The following is a 15334-nucleotide window of genomic DNA, read 5'->3' on the forward strand; positions in this document are numbered from 1 at the left end:
CAAAGATGTCTGTTTTTACTCGTTATTCAAAGTGCAGATTTTATTTGATATTGAGAGGGTTCCATCTAAGCAGGTCATGCCAAACACTCAGGAAAGACTTATTTGGATATAGATATTGGCGGTAATAGTTCTACTATACTATGTCGATAATGAGCAACTTGATTCGAAGGCGGCATGACAAACCTCACCAAGCTATCTTTTTGCTGTCGCGCATTTTCCCTCACTAGCTTCATTTGTTCACGGCATATATCGCCGCTAAACATCGATCCGTGTGACGGCCATTGGAAAGTTCGTCATAGCTTACCCCACTAACAGAGCGTGGGCCAACGGTCTTGCTCGGTTAGATCCGTCTATACAGCTGCTGCTGCTGCTGGTGCTGCATCATGCAAACATAGAACTAATGGAGGGGTACTCTTAACGGGGGGTGAGAATGATGAAGCAATCGATGATAATCATGATGAAACTGGTGCCGTTACTGATGATGATGATGATGATGATCATTATCATCTAAGGTAGTTTGTTTGATTTTAGTTTATCCGGACAAAATTGGTAGTAACAACGGTACGGAAACCATCTTAATGGCACATTGTCGTATTCAAGCGGACTGAACCTAAATGTTCACAAGCGTTGAATGGATCGTCCCAGCGGCGATAATTGGCGTGATAACTTATTCAGATTCAACTGCTAATACACGACCAAGCTAACAATAATAATAACGAGAAAAAAAAATCTAAGGAAACGGTCTACTAATCTCTTGAAGCTGCTGTCGCAAAGGGAGCAATGGCCAATGACTATTCAGGTTCCTCACAGCTCAATATAAACTTTGAATTAGCCGTTATTATCTGACGTAACTTCACCTAGGAAATCTCAGTAATGTCGGAGCTTTCCACAATAAAGAGAACAAAACATCGCCTATTATAGATCATTATCGTACTCCGACTCGGAGGTACATATTAGTTAGATGTTTGCATGTTAACACACTGCCGCAATCGAGCAGATTTTTAACGGACGCAAAGCGCCGTCTGTCAAAACCTGTATTCCAGACGTGACGTACTACAGGGTTACAGTTTAAACACTGAAAATGCCGAATGTGAACGGAGAACGTGTTTCTTCTAAACTAGCTTCAAGCTAATTAGAGGTGAGTGTATGTATTCTACGTGCAATTTGCGGAATTATAGTCAACAAGACACCCATCTGCAGCATACAGTAGTTGCGACATCTATAGAATGGCGGCTCGTGGAGAGAAATCGATTTTGGTGACATGTAGGAATGGGTTTGCGCGTGAGCTATTACTTGCAACGGACATCGGGGGCATGTGCTAGCATGAGACACTCGCTGAAAATAGAACAGTAGATGTAGCTCACTATTTCAAGTCTTTCAAGAAGTCCAGTGACCGTTGACACGGCAGTCTGAACCGTATAGCTTGATTGAGCAGACGGATAACCGCCGTTGACTTCCCCCGCTGATTTCTGCAATTTGAATCCGTGTTATGACGAGGCTTTTTGTATTCTAAAGGGGACAACTTGTGGCCAGGCATATTCCACTATTGATTTATTTCCGAAGGCCATTGATGAAAAAATTACATATGGTCATATGAATAATAGGTGTGTGGCTACCCAGAAACGGCCAGAGCACTGAGAAAGGTGTATAAAAAGTAGTTATAATTTATCATTTTAGGCCAAAAGTTATTCTACAGTCCGCTTGATTCATTTCGCAGGCTAATATTTATAATGAACGATTTAGGATGCTATTAGTATTCTAACATCTTGGGTATCTAACTATTCAATATAAGCTAGTAGGAATACGATCACCTTTTAGGGGAACATCTCGAAGCCTGACTTTGCAGCTCCGAACGCACTTCTTAGAAGGTTTGCTATAGGGCCTAAAAAATCATATCAGGAGAATACGACCCATAGCTTCCATAGTCTATGAACTGTTCTAGCCTACTTTGTCGTCGATCGAATAATGCTCACATTTCGTCTACGCTGATTGTGTACGTCCGTGTTGGGAAGATGCCACCCGTCACTTGGCTGTTTCTAGCGGACTTTTTGGGCTAAGGAACTTCGTCACCTTTGCCATCCCTAAAAGTGATCACATGGCCAACGGTCATAGCTGATGTCACAACACCGTAGCTATCCTATTTGACTTTGAGTTACTTAATACTAACGACGCTGGAGTCCGTTTAGCCTTCTCATGTATATACGATTCTGTCTACTGCATCTTTGCTACATTTGACTACATATTTTTATAGGTGACAACCGAATCACTCTAAAGTTAAAGTTCTGAACCTTTTTGTTGAAACTCAGACTGATAACAGGGTGTTCAACTTGCAGCGATGCATTCCAGCTGCTCGAAGCTTATTCAATTTCAAGTTTACCGTATCAGCTTATAGCAGCCTAATATTCCATACAGACTATATTCCAATATATCTAGAGGTCATGTGAATGACTAGAACACGAACTAGCAGTATCTACGATTTGAAAAGGCTCGTGGTAGCTCTGTTTATAGTAAATATGATGGCAACACATTTAATGTTGTAACAACAAACTTCTATATAATTTTGAAGCGTTTCTACACAAAAGCAAAGTATCAACACCCGACTTATAGCTTACGGAAGAATGAGATGGAAGAAAGAAGAATCTTTCCTAAGATGGCAATTGTCTGGAAAACATCAAACACTCGATTAAAACGATACTGTTTCTAGATCCTTTCTAATAACATTGATCTCAAAATATCAACCTGTTTTTCATCGCCATTATGAAGGTTGGCGTATGGCTATGGTGAGAATGGTTTAACTAGTGACAAAAACGTTGTATTATATAGCTGTCAATTATGGACAATTTTAATTTCACTTTAGGAGTAGCTCATCTGTTTTTGCATTACTGGGAATTTTCTCAAAAGAAGAAGCCCATATTTTACATAAAAGAGCTTGCTTTGCTCAAAGAGTCTTGTAGCTAAATCAGAGAGCCGAGCTGTTTGTGAAACATCAGCCAAAGCATCCAACAAAACTAAACTATGCATTTTCTCACTCGTGACAATGACTCGATAAATAGTAAAATAGGGGACCCGATCTGCTTGTTGCTACGATACGGCAGTAACTTCTATAGACTGAACATACTGTATTCTAAGGTCGTTTAATTTGCTATGATCCTTTAGCATTCACCATATTATTTTTGAAGAATAAGGGAAACAACGTACTTTTAAACGCTGACTAAGACGTATGGCTCATTGCAGTAAGTTGCAACGGCACGCCAATGGCGAATTTCGATTTCGTCTTCTACATCCAATTGAAATGCAATCAAGGGAACCAAGAACTCGTATTGACCGCTAAGGTTAGGCAGGGCCTCAATAAAAGCCAATTGAAGTACAGGAGCGAAGAACCTACATTACACTTTGAAATCAGGAGAACGACGGAATGGAACAGTCAGCTGTTAAGGCATCGATACAGGCACTAGTTTCTTGCCATAGAAACCGAACGCTTAACTAGACTTTCCGTGAGTCCACCGCCATAGGATTCACTAAGCTAATTCAGATGCACAAAGAAACGCATCTTTTCTACCATAGATTTAATGTTTTTTTTTTTTGTTTTTTTCTGATCCACTCACAAATATATCATTAAAATTCATCTGATTTCAAAGGTCAAAAGCTTGTCCAAATGCCAATTCACAGCATGCTATGCTAGAACAAACTAGAAGAGCACTTAGTGGACCCCTCTACTTGATTAATTCCATTGAGTATAAGATATATCAGCCCATATCGAAACGGTAGCTTATTTGTAAACTATACAATTGCTTGCTTCTTTAGCACGATCTGTTATTGTCCTTCTAATCTACATAACAATTTGCTTCGAGAAAAATGTTCCGTGCAATTTTATTAGAGACATCTGTAGTAAAGGTTATAATCCTATCGCGAACTGATTCACCCAAGTAGTATGTTAGTCATGCAAGCAGAACTACCTTGAAAATAGGTTTATCTAGTAAGGGTAAGCTGCTATGTATACAAATGCAGTTGGTCAAAATGCAAAAATTTAAGGTTGGCTTGAAAAAGATGTAAGGTCATATATGAAAATTGTTCGCTTGTATGAAATAAGTTATATATTCAGGAACCTTTTGGGTAATTTTTAGTGCTGTTTTATTCAATTCAACATTACGTTTCGTGGAATTAATTCAGGTTCTTCTAGATTAGATATTTCGAATTGACCGATTGGTGATACTGCTCCTGTATCTGAAACGTCGTAATATCAATATGACGCTACTTAATAGAGCCTAGGTAGATATTGGATCTTCCTAATTGTTCAGACGGCTAGCGAAGTGGGCACAAAAGGGTTCGCATCTTTATCTTCGACCGGAATTAATAGGATAGGGAGGTCTCATTGACCAGTTTCACCGTGTGTAATATTATCGGAAGGCCGCTAGAGCATTTGGCATGCTTGCAAACGGAACGATCGGAATCGTTGTAAACAACGTTTTTTTTTGCTAGATATCCACTGACAGAAGTTACTTTTAAAGGCAAAATGTAGTTGGATTTTGGTCGGTACGATTTTTGAGGCAGAGATTACGAGTAGGACACGGGAAAAGAAACATGTTACACTAATAAGGGCAGGCCGAAAGTTTTGGTCAAGACTGAATTAAAAACCTTTTAAATAGGAGTCGTCCGTCGCGCTAAATGCGAGTTGAAGAAACACTCCGTTATGAAATCGAGCAAATACTAACCATATCAAGCAAACAGTGAAGTAGGGATAAATATCGAATTATTACTTAACATATATATATATATATATGTTTATAATATTCAGTAGTTTTTTTTATTCAAGCGCACACGTGTTATAGTCATTTAACAGTGTTCAGCGATTTTTATTGGTTACTTAAATTGCGTCTATGTAATAGGTCGACTTATCGCTTCGTCGAATAATAACATTTAGGTATAATTAGTTATAATTAGCATTGAACTAAAATCAACATATGATTCAATGATATTGTCTTTAGGTTTTTTTTAAAAAAATAAAAGATATACACGGTGTTGCATATATATTGGACGCTACGGTTGTTGTTATCATCATCGGCATTATTGTCATATTCTTTTGGTTTTGGAAAATCGGTACAATAGACACTCTCGGGTTTTTGTTGTTTGTTTATTACATACATATATAACATTTAGCAATAATAAACATTTAATAAATGTACATATTTCGGCCATCGTACACAAGTGAATAACCTAGTATATACAAGTAACTGCTTACCTAATATACCCCCATGTGGTATGCTAAATTATCTATTCATTCGCCTTCATCTTAAAGGGCGTTGTTCTGTAATCGCAAATCGACCAGCTCTATAAATCTATCCGGAACTATAATATTTGTATAATAATAATGATCATCTCAAGTAATTATCTAATGGGAACATATACCTTTTCTACCACTGCCTTTTCGGCTACCTACCATTCTCTTTCATTATTTTCATATAGGAGTTGTTCGTGTACCTATAATACGAATAGTAATAATAATTATATATAATTATAGTGATGGTGTTCTCCCTGTGTCTCTGCCACGTGCGTCAATAGGTTCATTGCGCCATTGGCTCTCATAGGTGAAGCTCAGCTGTTTTGTATTCGAATCACTCATCAGAAATTACACGAAGGGCGGTGTAGGGTCTCGAACGTTGTATGTACGTATGTATGTATGTATGTATGTATGTATGCATGTATGTCTGTATGTATGCATGTATGTCTGTATGTATGCATGTTTGTATCTTTGTATGTATGCATGTATGTATATATACGCATGGCATTCGGGCCAATAGGCATAAATAATGGTGCCTAGCTTATTTGTAACCCACCGCTATTTCCATGCTAAGACAAAAAAGATGTTGAATGGAATAATATAATTACGTTATTTATTATAGTTGAGATTCTACCGAGTCGTACAAAGGATCAATATCAGAAAATTTTAAAAACGCTATCTATCTTTGCTAAAGGTCGCGCTGTAAGTTTTGAGATAGAGTCCGCATATAAACGGAACATTTGTGTGTGTCAAATCTCATCACCTAACGACAGTTTCTGGGCTACAATAGTCCACTCTCATTGATCATAGCAATAGTAAACAAACATGAGGTAGTGTTTCTGCTACTGTGTCATTATGATTTTTGCTTAGATGTTACCGTTTTTTATATGAATTTCTCAATGTTTTTATATATCTAGTGAAACACTTAAAGTAAAGATACTTAATGTTACATGTGCTTTGTTTGGCTTGTGAAAGGCTTGCAGCGACCTCTAAGCGACTTCCTAACCTAATTACTTTTCACTCACGTCCTTCTTTGGTCGTTTTCTTTTCACCACCCAAACAGCACTACCTGGAGCACTTACGTGGGGCACGGCACACCTCCCTGATGAGAAGAAAAAAAATTGCCGGGACGACATCGAGGCTCGCTATGCCACCTGCATTACCAATTCAATCGCAATCAATTCAGGGAGCTAGTCGTCCCCGCGTTCCTTCATTAACATCACATAATATTTTGTGCAAACCAGCCTGCTTGTCAAACTCTTCCACACGGCGACTGTCATGCTTTGAAAATAAGCAAAAAAAAAAAAGAGGAGTTGGCGAGGGAAGGGGGCAGGGAGCAGGTGTAGCAATGGAAAAAAGAGAGAAATAGCACGAGCGTAATCTTTTGTATTTCCGGCTATGCAGTGCTACCTTTTATTCTACTTAGACGCTTTATTCCTATGCAGATTTTGACTCACATGATATTCACTGACAAGCAAACACTGCGATCGGCCGCAATCATCGATTCGACTACCCTCCGCATCAGTTGCGTGCCTGCTGCTTATGCTACGTTACGGGCCCGTTTCTCAATCAGGACATATAGAAAAAGGCCAAATAGTGTCCGAACAATAACAGAAACCACCTGCCTCATCACTGGTCTTCCCACTTGCCATAGCTTCTGTACTATAAGACATAGTAATGTGATCTAAGAACTTACTTGTTGTTCGACAAAGGTCTTGGCCAGACTTCGTGAGACCAGATGCCCCAATCGCTTCACCGCTATAATACATACGCATTTGCTCTTAGAGCCGAACGCGGCAGTATAAAGGAGATTGTACATAGGCTATATGTACACCATAACGGTACACCAAAGGCAAATCCTTACATGAAGTTATAGACGCAGAAAAAAAACCATGCCTCTACTAGTTTTCCAATTGTACTCTCACTTCATTCACTCATTGTCACCCACGTTTATTAGTTTGCGCCCTAATGTTATTTATTATTGACATTATTGTTATTACTGTGTGTCTCTTTATTATCGAAGTTAACATAGCCAATAATCAGTATAACTAGCTTTGTTAGTAGTTTATGCTTGCGGTTTTCTCCCACTTTTGTGCATTAAAAGTCCGCTATAACTCCGTCGAATAATGACGTATTACGCAATGTCACAGTTTGGTACTATCACCTAGAACACTCCTACCTGGTATCCTCTAATTTTGCTAGTAATCTTATCTCGTTCTCGTTTGTTTACCGATCCGGTTTCTTTTTGTTGTCTTGGAGTTATTTATACAGGGCGATTTATATGGCTACACGTTACAGCTAGATACGGGATTTGCTGCCAAAACGGTAGATTCTGTCCGACCCGCGTTAGCTGTCGTTTCAGCCAGATCTGTGAGTGGCTGAACGTTGGAGGTAAGCAATGGTTGCCGGCTGCTCCGGTCAGCATTGACGGCTGTCGGTTCCATTGGAGCTTCGATTCCATTGGTCTTACGGACACTCGTATTAATTAAGACATTTTTCGAAAAGAAACAAGGTAGGACAAGCTTGAATTCCTTACGAAAGTTCTCATTGAGCCATGCGTACAAAAATGGATTATAACACGCTGAGCTCATGGCAATCGCGTGCGTAACAAAGAAGACAATATTTGCGTATTTCCAAGCCGTGTACTCGGGATTGAAGTCCATGATCACATGGAACATGTTCAGTGGAAGCCACGACGCCCCAAATATCACCACCATCGTAATCAGCATACGGTTCGTTCGCTTTGCACGTTTGCGTTCGAGCTCTTCCTTTTGCTGGGATTTGGCACCAGGCATGTACTTTGCACGCACCGCCAGCCGAGAGCATACTCGCACATAGCAAAGTGCCATGACGATGAAGGGCACGATAAACTGCAGAATCGACGTCGCTGACGTGAACGTCTTCCTATACCGCTCGTCCGGCCAGTCCTCGAAGCAGATATCACGAGGAACATCGGCAGTGGCTGGGCGAATCGCCATGAACATCCCATACGGAAGTGTTAAAATCAGAGAGATCACCCAAATGAGCGCGATAACGAACAAGCATGTCAATTCCTTCATTCGTGGTCGAAAAGGGTGCAAAATGACGAGGTAACGGTCTATGGCGATCGACATTAAAGTCAGTACGGATAGATAAACGCTAACACCGAGCGAATACGGCAATAAATGGCAGAGCAATTGTCCAAACACCCAGTCCTCTAGGATGTACTCGATAGCTGTTACGGGTCCAGCTAGCGTACAGAGGAGGATATCCGCCAATCCGAGATTTGTAATAAAGAAATTTGTCACAGTTCGCATATGACGATTTCGTAGTACTACCCAACAAACGAGCAGATTGCCAGATAGTCCAACGACGCAGATGATCGTGTAGATAATTGCCAGTATACTCTCAAACAACAGTTGTGACGGTGGGTTTTCGTAGAGACTCGAGTCATTGTCATGATACCAGCCCAGGCCTTCCAAGTCTGGGCTGCTGAAATTGCTCTGATTACTTAGCAACTGTTCGAGAATCGCTTCTACATCGTTCATAGTTCTCACTGATGTACTCATCTGAAAACGAAGAAAAAAACCAAGAAAAGATATCAATGTTCGCTGTTTGAAGGGGTGCGTGTGTATTAGACATGTTAATATTCAATTCATGAATTCAATACAGACGGAACAATAGTCACACTGTTCTGGCCGTTTGTCTTGTCCATATATTATCGCATGCTTCAGATAGTACTAGCCTATATGTTATGTCGCTATGGACGACATCGGTATTGTGACATACTCATCGTCGATACCATACCTCTGTGAGTTTTTCAGGGTGAGTTTATGCGTATTACCGTACTCTATCTAGCCCGACGTGCGCTACTAGTTAAGTGTATAGGCTGGCACCTATTGTATTGTATTGTATCACAGATATACATAGATGTAGATCTGTATTAGATGTATACGACATGGTCTTTGTTGACATGTCGACAAGGTTAGACGAGTTCCAGTAATGCTGTCGTTTAGTGGTGATTATTTGTACCACTGTTCGGTTAAGATTGAATCTGGGACGGAGCGGGTACCGTGAGCAGAATTTGATCTGGCCCTGTTGTGCTATAGCGAACGGTGATTAGGGCGGGCATATTGTTGGACGAAAGCTCAAAATTTGATGACTTCGGTAAAAAAGTCTCCTGTACAGTCATATCAACTTGTCCCGTCCCGTTCTGAGCTCGTTCGGGCTTCGCTTGCGAGTTACTTCGTCGGACGGACGGAGCCGGCGTTGCAATTCGGAAACCCGGCAAGACCTGTTTGAACTCCTTTCGGAAGTTGTCATTAAGCCACGCATAGAGGAATGGATTGTAGCAGGTGGAACTCATCGCAACGGCGTGACAAGTGAAGAAGATAACGTTGTACGACGAGGCCGAATAGGCTGCCGCTGGAATGTGGAAATCAATCCATAGATTATGAATGTTTAGCGGAAGCCATGAAGCAGCGAAAAACATCACCATCACTATGAGCATCCTGTTCGTACGCCGAGTTCGTTTTCGTTCAAGTTCCCGAAGGGATTTGGCACCCGATTTGACGCGTACACGCTGTCGCAATTTACAACATACACGCAAGTAACAAAAGCTGACAACTGCGAACGGCAAGACGAACTGCAAAAACGTTGTTAGTAGGCTGAACGTACGACGATTATGTTCGGCTGGCCAGTTCTCCTGGCAGAAAGTGCCGTCGACGACGTGAAAATGCTCGATGAAGGTGCCATATGGCAGAGTGAACATGCACGCTGTTAGCCAGATACAGGCCACTATAGCGGCGCACAATGGCACCTGCATTCGACTGCGGAATGGATGAATGATGACGAAATATCGGTCGACCGCAATGGCCATGAGGGTAAATGCTGATACGTAGACGGATACGCCCTGAGCGAAGGGGACAATATGGCAGAGTGTTTCGCCGAAAAGCCAGGTACCCAAAGCGATATGTGCTGATGTGAATGGCACAGCTAGTACACATATCAAGATGTCCGACACGGCTAAATTTGCTATAAAGAAATTGGTCACATTCTGCATGGCCGTATTCCGTGCTACGACAAAGCAGACGAGCAGATTTCCCATAATGCCAATGCTGAATATAAGGGCGTATACGATGTAGAATAGCAAGCGAATCGGCATCGAATTGCCTACCGCCCCTCTGCTATTTCTGGCATCACTGTCCGACCCATCCTGGGTTAGTATAAGGTCGAACAAGCTCTCATTAAATGTGACGTTTGTTTGGGCTACATTGTTTCCAGTTAGATTGAGACTGAGCAGAAATCGCAACATATCTTCATCAGTGATTTTCATTTTGCTTCCTTTTCTTCGTACTAATCCTTTTCTTTATGTGTGTTCATATGTCGTAAATATGGCGCATCAGGTGGCCTCCCCTTGTCCAAATCCTTGTAGCCCTCCAAACTGTTGCTATTCTACAACGGTAACGTCGTATATATCATACGTGTAAATAGTATTATGCGCCGTACAATTGTACTGTTGATGATACAAGATGTACGTCGACTTCGTGTCGTGTGGCGGGCCACAGCGAGACGGTTATCAACTAAGCCGCTTGGTTGGGTGCTTGGGTTGAACGTCCGAAGTGATTCGCTGGTCCGCTCTGCCCTGCTGGCGCGCTATCTCTCTGAGATCGCAAAAGGGAACACACAATGGAACGATTGCGTTAGTGAAACTCCAGCATGACATGGCATTTGTGCATGCCATGTGTTTATCTTGTTTCGGTGTGGAGGCCGGCGAGCGCTCAGGCAGGACACCGGACGGGACGTGGTCTCGAAGGGCACTTTTCCCTTATTACTTCAATCGGGCTGGGAGTGAATGGTGCACTTTTATTCGAATGCTGCTTCAAGTGGAAAAACTTATATTTCTTTAGAGTCCCTTCTCCTGCGTTTGCGGTAGGTCAACCGAGCATCAGAGCAGACGACGCAGCGAAACCACTACACGACTGACGTCGTTTGAGCGGATTATTCTTTGTACTACCATTAATTAACTGTTTGGCATTTTTCCTGTGTATACGTAGTATTGCATGATGCGGAGCTGTGACCTCTAAGTAAACACCGAAGACTAGCAAGTCTTTCGTTTCAAAGGTCAGTATCATGAATATTATGAGTTTGCGCATCAAGGGCATCGGTTACATGGCGTGGACACCTTACATGATTTGGATGCGGAGACTCACTAACTACTATTAATAGATAACAATGCTTTTTTCGTTCTGCTACGAAGGCTGTTAAAGGTGCTGCACCGTAGCGGCACGTTATTGACCAAAGATTAAATGAAACAGACGTAAAGTAAAGTAGTTACCTAACCTAAAGTCCACAGCTTAGCAAAGCTATATAAGCGAACTGAGCCAAACCAAATATTGTATAATTCATAGCATTACGTCCAGCATTATGACGCGACTCGCTTGTCTGACCACATCTGTCTGTTTCTAGATTGATTTGCTGCATCTGCATTGTCGGTCTAAGAAACGTAGACATGGACACAATAGACGCAAGTATGGTGAATGGGTGCTACAAGGGTTGCTATTAAGGCACCTAAGCGCAGGTGGGGCGATATGATCAGGCACCAGGCATCCGCCCCAGTATCCCCAAAAAGCCAGTTCCAATTTGTAAGGCCGCATTATCGCAAATACGTACTGGCAACGTACAGCTGGCTGGGTTTTAGCGGTGTGACTGACCGACTGATACTAATCCAAATATAGGCCACGTATTCGGCCAATTGTTTAACTACGACGACTGGATGAATGAATGGATCGATCTGCTTGCAGGTAGCTTCGCTTTCTGAGTTCTGACTCGCAACCAACGTACTCAATGCACATTCAGAAAGACCACTACCGCCTACCATTATGCTCAACAGTATAGAAAACACAGTGGTTTCGGATCAGTCTCGATGCTATTTTCCAATACCAGCGATGCTACGCAGCGAATATACTGCAATATACTTATGTGCCAGTTACTGCTAGTAGTTAATAGAAATGTATTGTAGAGACATAAAAGGTGGGTGAATTTGGCAGCAGTAGTACTTGTGGTTATTAATAACTTGTACGTTTTCCTTCTCTGTTACACAGAGACGGCTGGCGCGGCGTCCGCTCAGATAAACTTAGTTAAACCCCAAGAGACTCGACAAAGAGCGATTCGAATAAAATTCAGTAATTACAGGATGGTAAGCCATCGTGTACCGACAAGGACCACGGCTATAACGTGCATAAAAGAAATGATATGCAGGAAGTAGTAAAGAAAGTGGATGAAACCAGATCCTACTGTGGTTCGTTGCTCCAGACTAAAGAAATGGAGCTCTTTTGATACATTTAAATATATATATATATATATATATATACATACATAAAGGATGCAGGAATTTGGATAATGGGAATCTGTAGATAATGGACCATAAATTGCGGATTCATGCCATTTCATGTCAGCTTAAGGTGTCGAAACTAGTAACCAACATAACGTGACTTGTCATTGGTGATTGCTTATTTCGCATACGTTGTGCTTAATTGTGTGTACGAATACTGTATCTATGTAGACAACTAACTTAAATCATAAGGCAGCTCCCAAAAGGCGAAGATGGATGAGCTTTTAGGGGTCCTTGGGGTAGCAAGTTGTTGTGCACGGCTTATCTAGCATAAGCTTTGCATCTAGGTTAATCATTTTGCGATCCATGACTATAGCTGAGATTTGTGGGAAGAATAGTTTGTTCATTCAGTTTTTTTCCCAGGCGACAATATGGACATGGCAAAATGCGTAAGGAAAGTCGAACGACCCGTGAAAGAAGGAAGACACGTAACATGTTTCGGTTTGAACAAAAACGAGGGAAGACGGTTAGCAAAAGGAAAAAAGCATATCAGAGTCTGCAAAAGGAGGAAGCGATGTAACCATGGTAGCGTATGGCACTCTTACTTATGTAAAATAGGGTTGTTGGTCGTAAGGCTCGTAACGACCTACAATACTTTCGGACCTCCAACAGCACTTTTATTACCACTAGATCTATGAGAACGGCAAAGAACAAGAGGAATCAAGGGTAGACATTAATCTGTGATGAATAAGTCAATTATTCGTGCTTAGAAGCCGAGAGGAGTCTACAGATGAACGCTACTTCTTTTTTGTTTAGCATCATGTAATCAATAGAACTGATGCTATTGTCAATACAAAAGTTCTAGAAGTACGAGACGGGGGAGCGAACGAGGAACCGAGAACCAACCCACCCAAACTGAGGAGCAGAAACGCGATGCCAAAAGTAGTAGTACCATTGAACTATAATTGGGCCACTTTTTACAACTACTATTAATGACTACGAGAGGAGCCGAAAAGCACACAGAAGACTTGTTGTCATATATCTAAGATCACTTAGCACACGGATAATGCTGTCCTAGGTTTACGTGAACGCTATGTCGCGCAAACGAGTAGTTTAAGCAGGCAAAGGGAAACCGTGAAGGATGGAAAGCGAGGAGGAGATACCAGGCCCACACGCCTGACTAGCAGTAGAAACGGTGGTATCTATCTAAACTTACCTTTCTTTTCAAGGTAGACCGAAAATCGGGAAATAAGATTCATCTGGAATGGAGGGAGTGATTTTGGTTAGTACAGTAAAACACCTGCTAAGCATTTCATTATCGTGTGGTTTGTTGTAACTTAAGTAGCATGCGTCAAGGCCAGTGGCCTGTGGATAGAATAACCCTAATTGTATTTACAAAATGACATAAGAAAGTATTTTCAATGAAGTTTTCTTATATATTCCTGAAATTTCCTGGGTATATCATCAGACATTTCCTTCTTTTGCAAATAGGAAGAACCTAGATTTTTCACTAACGTAAAGTTTAGTCAAAACACTGAATGCTAATTTTAGCTGCGCACTTCTTATGTACGCATTGGTAGTCAGATGCGACTATACCCATCGTCGTAACAAGCATATACCTGTTGCAAAGGTCATGCATTGAGTCTAGCATAAGATATGGTTAAAGATAATATGACATTAATGAGATAATTAGTAGAACGATGCAACTAGAGGATTGTCCGACAGTATCTTTGCATATCTCGGGTATGTATTTATCACGCACACTTTTATCGCTTGATATAGACCACAACTCCCTTTCGAGACATTTCCCATTTCAGCAGTAGGTAATACCCAGCCAAGAAATCGATCACTGCGGTCGGCAACCGCACTTTTAAGCCTTTTTTTGTTTTGACTATTTGGAACAGATGGGAGACAGCAGGGTTGCGATCATTACGTCAAGTTCTCGGACAAAGCCCTATTCTGTTGCCTGATGGCTTCCTAGTTAGTATATGGCATATTCGAAAACTTTTTATGTTACCGATACCATATTATCATGGTACTTTGTTTAGTTGTACTTGAATATTGTAAGACTTTTGCAACTGTTATATACTTGATATAGACTGTTTTCACTATTATAACGTTTGCTTTCGGTCCATTATCAACTATAGCTTATTGAACGCCAGAGCTGCCAATTATAGTGTATATATAATATAGACATGGAATAGGCAGATGTTGAACCACAGTATCCTTATTTTCGCTATTCTGACGTCTTTATTAGGAGTTTACAAGCAAGCAACGACCAAGAGATACAAATTATCATATTATATCAAATTATTTGTATTTTCATAAAACGTGAGCTCGACTCATTGGGCTTCGGGTGGATATGCGAGAGTTCGTATTATAAAGCCCAATGCACATCTTTCCCCACTAATGTAACTAAAAAGTTTCGTATTGCAAATTGGATCTATCCATTTTCCGTTACGATTTTCGTTTGTGGCCCTGCCCTATAAGTTCCTACTGGTGGCAGATCGTCTTACACATATGTTTTTTTTTTGCACCCTCTGTGCACCGTATGCGTTCATGGAGGCGAAGTCTTGGTGTAACCAAACTCGAACCAGCGTCTGAGCGACTAATGAATATCCGAGAAGAAGTCAGCCACTGAAGGTTTTAAGCCACCTTCAATAACTGTACATTGTACAAATGATATGGCGCCAGATATTCCTTGCCAACATCTCAGTGTTTTCTGACTGCTTCCACAAGCAGAA

General features: G+C 41.2%; 2 protein-coding genes across 12 annotated transcripts in view; both read right to left on the reverse strand.

The window, feature by feature from the left end:
• Positions 1–4823: 4823 nt before the first annotated feature.
• The window catches only part of LOC111266928 (prolactin-releasing peptide receptor), a 102937-nt gene continuing 92426 nt past the window's right edge, over positions 4824–15334 (reverse strand). For 9 of the 11 annotated variants that reach the window (XM_086971136.1, XM_022844795.2, XM_022844793.2 and 6 more), the window contains 2 exons: positions 13807–13849; positions 4824–8826 (listed from right to left, as the gene is read on the reverse strand). In XM_086971136.1, coding sequence (XP_086827262.1) covers positions 7564–8826 — 1263 coding nt within the window. In that variant the 5' untranslated portion in view covers positions 13807–13849 and the 3' untranslated portion in view covers positions 4824–7563. The remainder of the gene's footprint in view (positions 8827–13806; positions 13850–15334) is intronic. The other 2 variants (XM_086971138.1, XR_015313600.1) reach the window with 2 other exon arrangements.
• On the reverse strand, positions 9300–10592 carry LOC111266936 (prolactin-releasing peptide receptor). The gene has a single exon (XM_022844805.2). The coding sequence runs from the start codon at positions 10590–10592 to the stop codon at positions 9300–9302; it is 1293 nt and encodes a 430-aa protein (XP_022700540.2).

The sequence above is a fragment of the Varroa jacobsoni genome, unplaced genomic scaffold (assembly GCF_002532875.2).
Source record: "Varroa jacobsoni isolate VJ856 unplaced genomic scaffold, vjacob_1.0 scaffold_1129, whole genome shotgun sequence".
Taxonomy (NCBI): domain Eukaryota; kingdom Metazoa; phylum Arthropoda; class Arachnida; order Mesostigmata; family Varroidae; genus Varroa; species Varroa jacobsoni.

Coding starts and splice junctions, on each gene's coding strand:
- LOC111266936 (XM_022844805.2), bottom strand. CDS start 10,592: ATGAAAATCACTGATGAAGATATGTTGCGATTTCTGCTCAGTCTCAAT.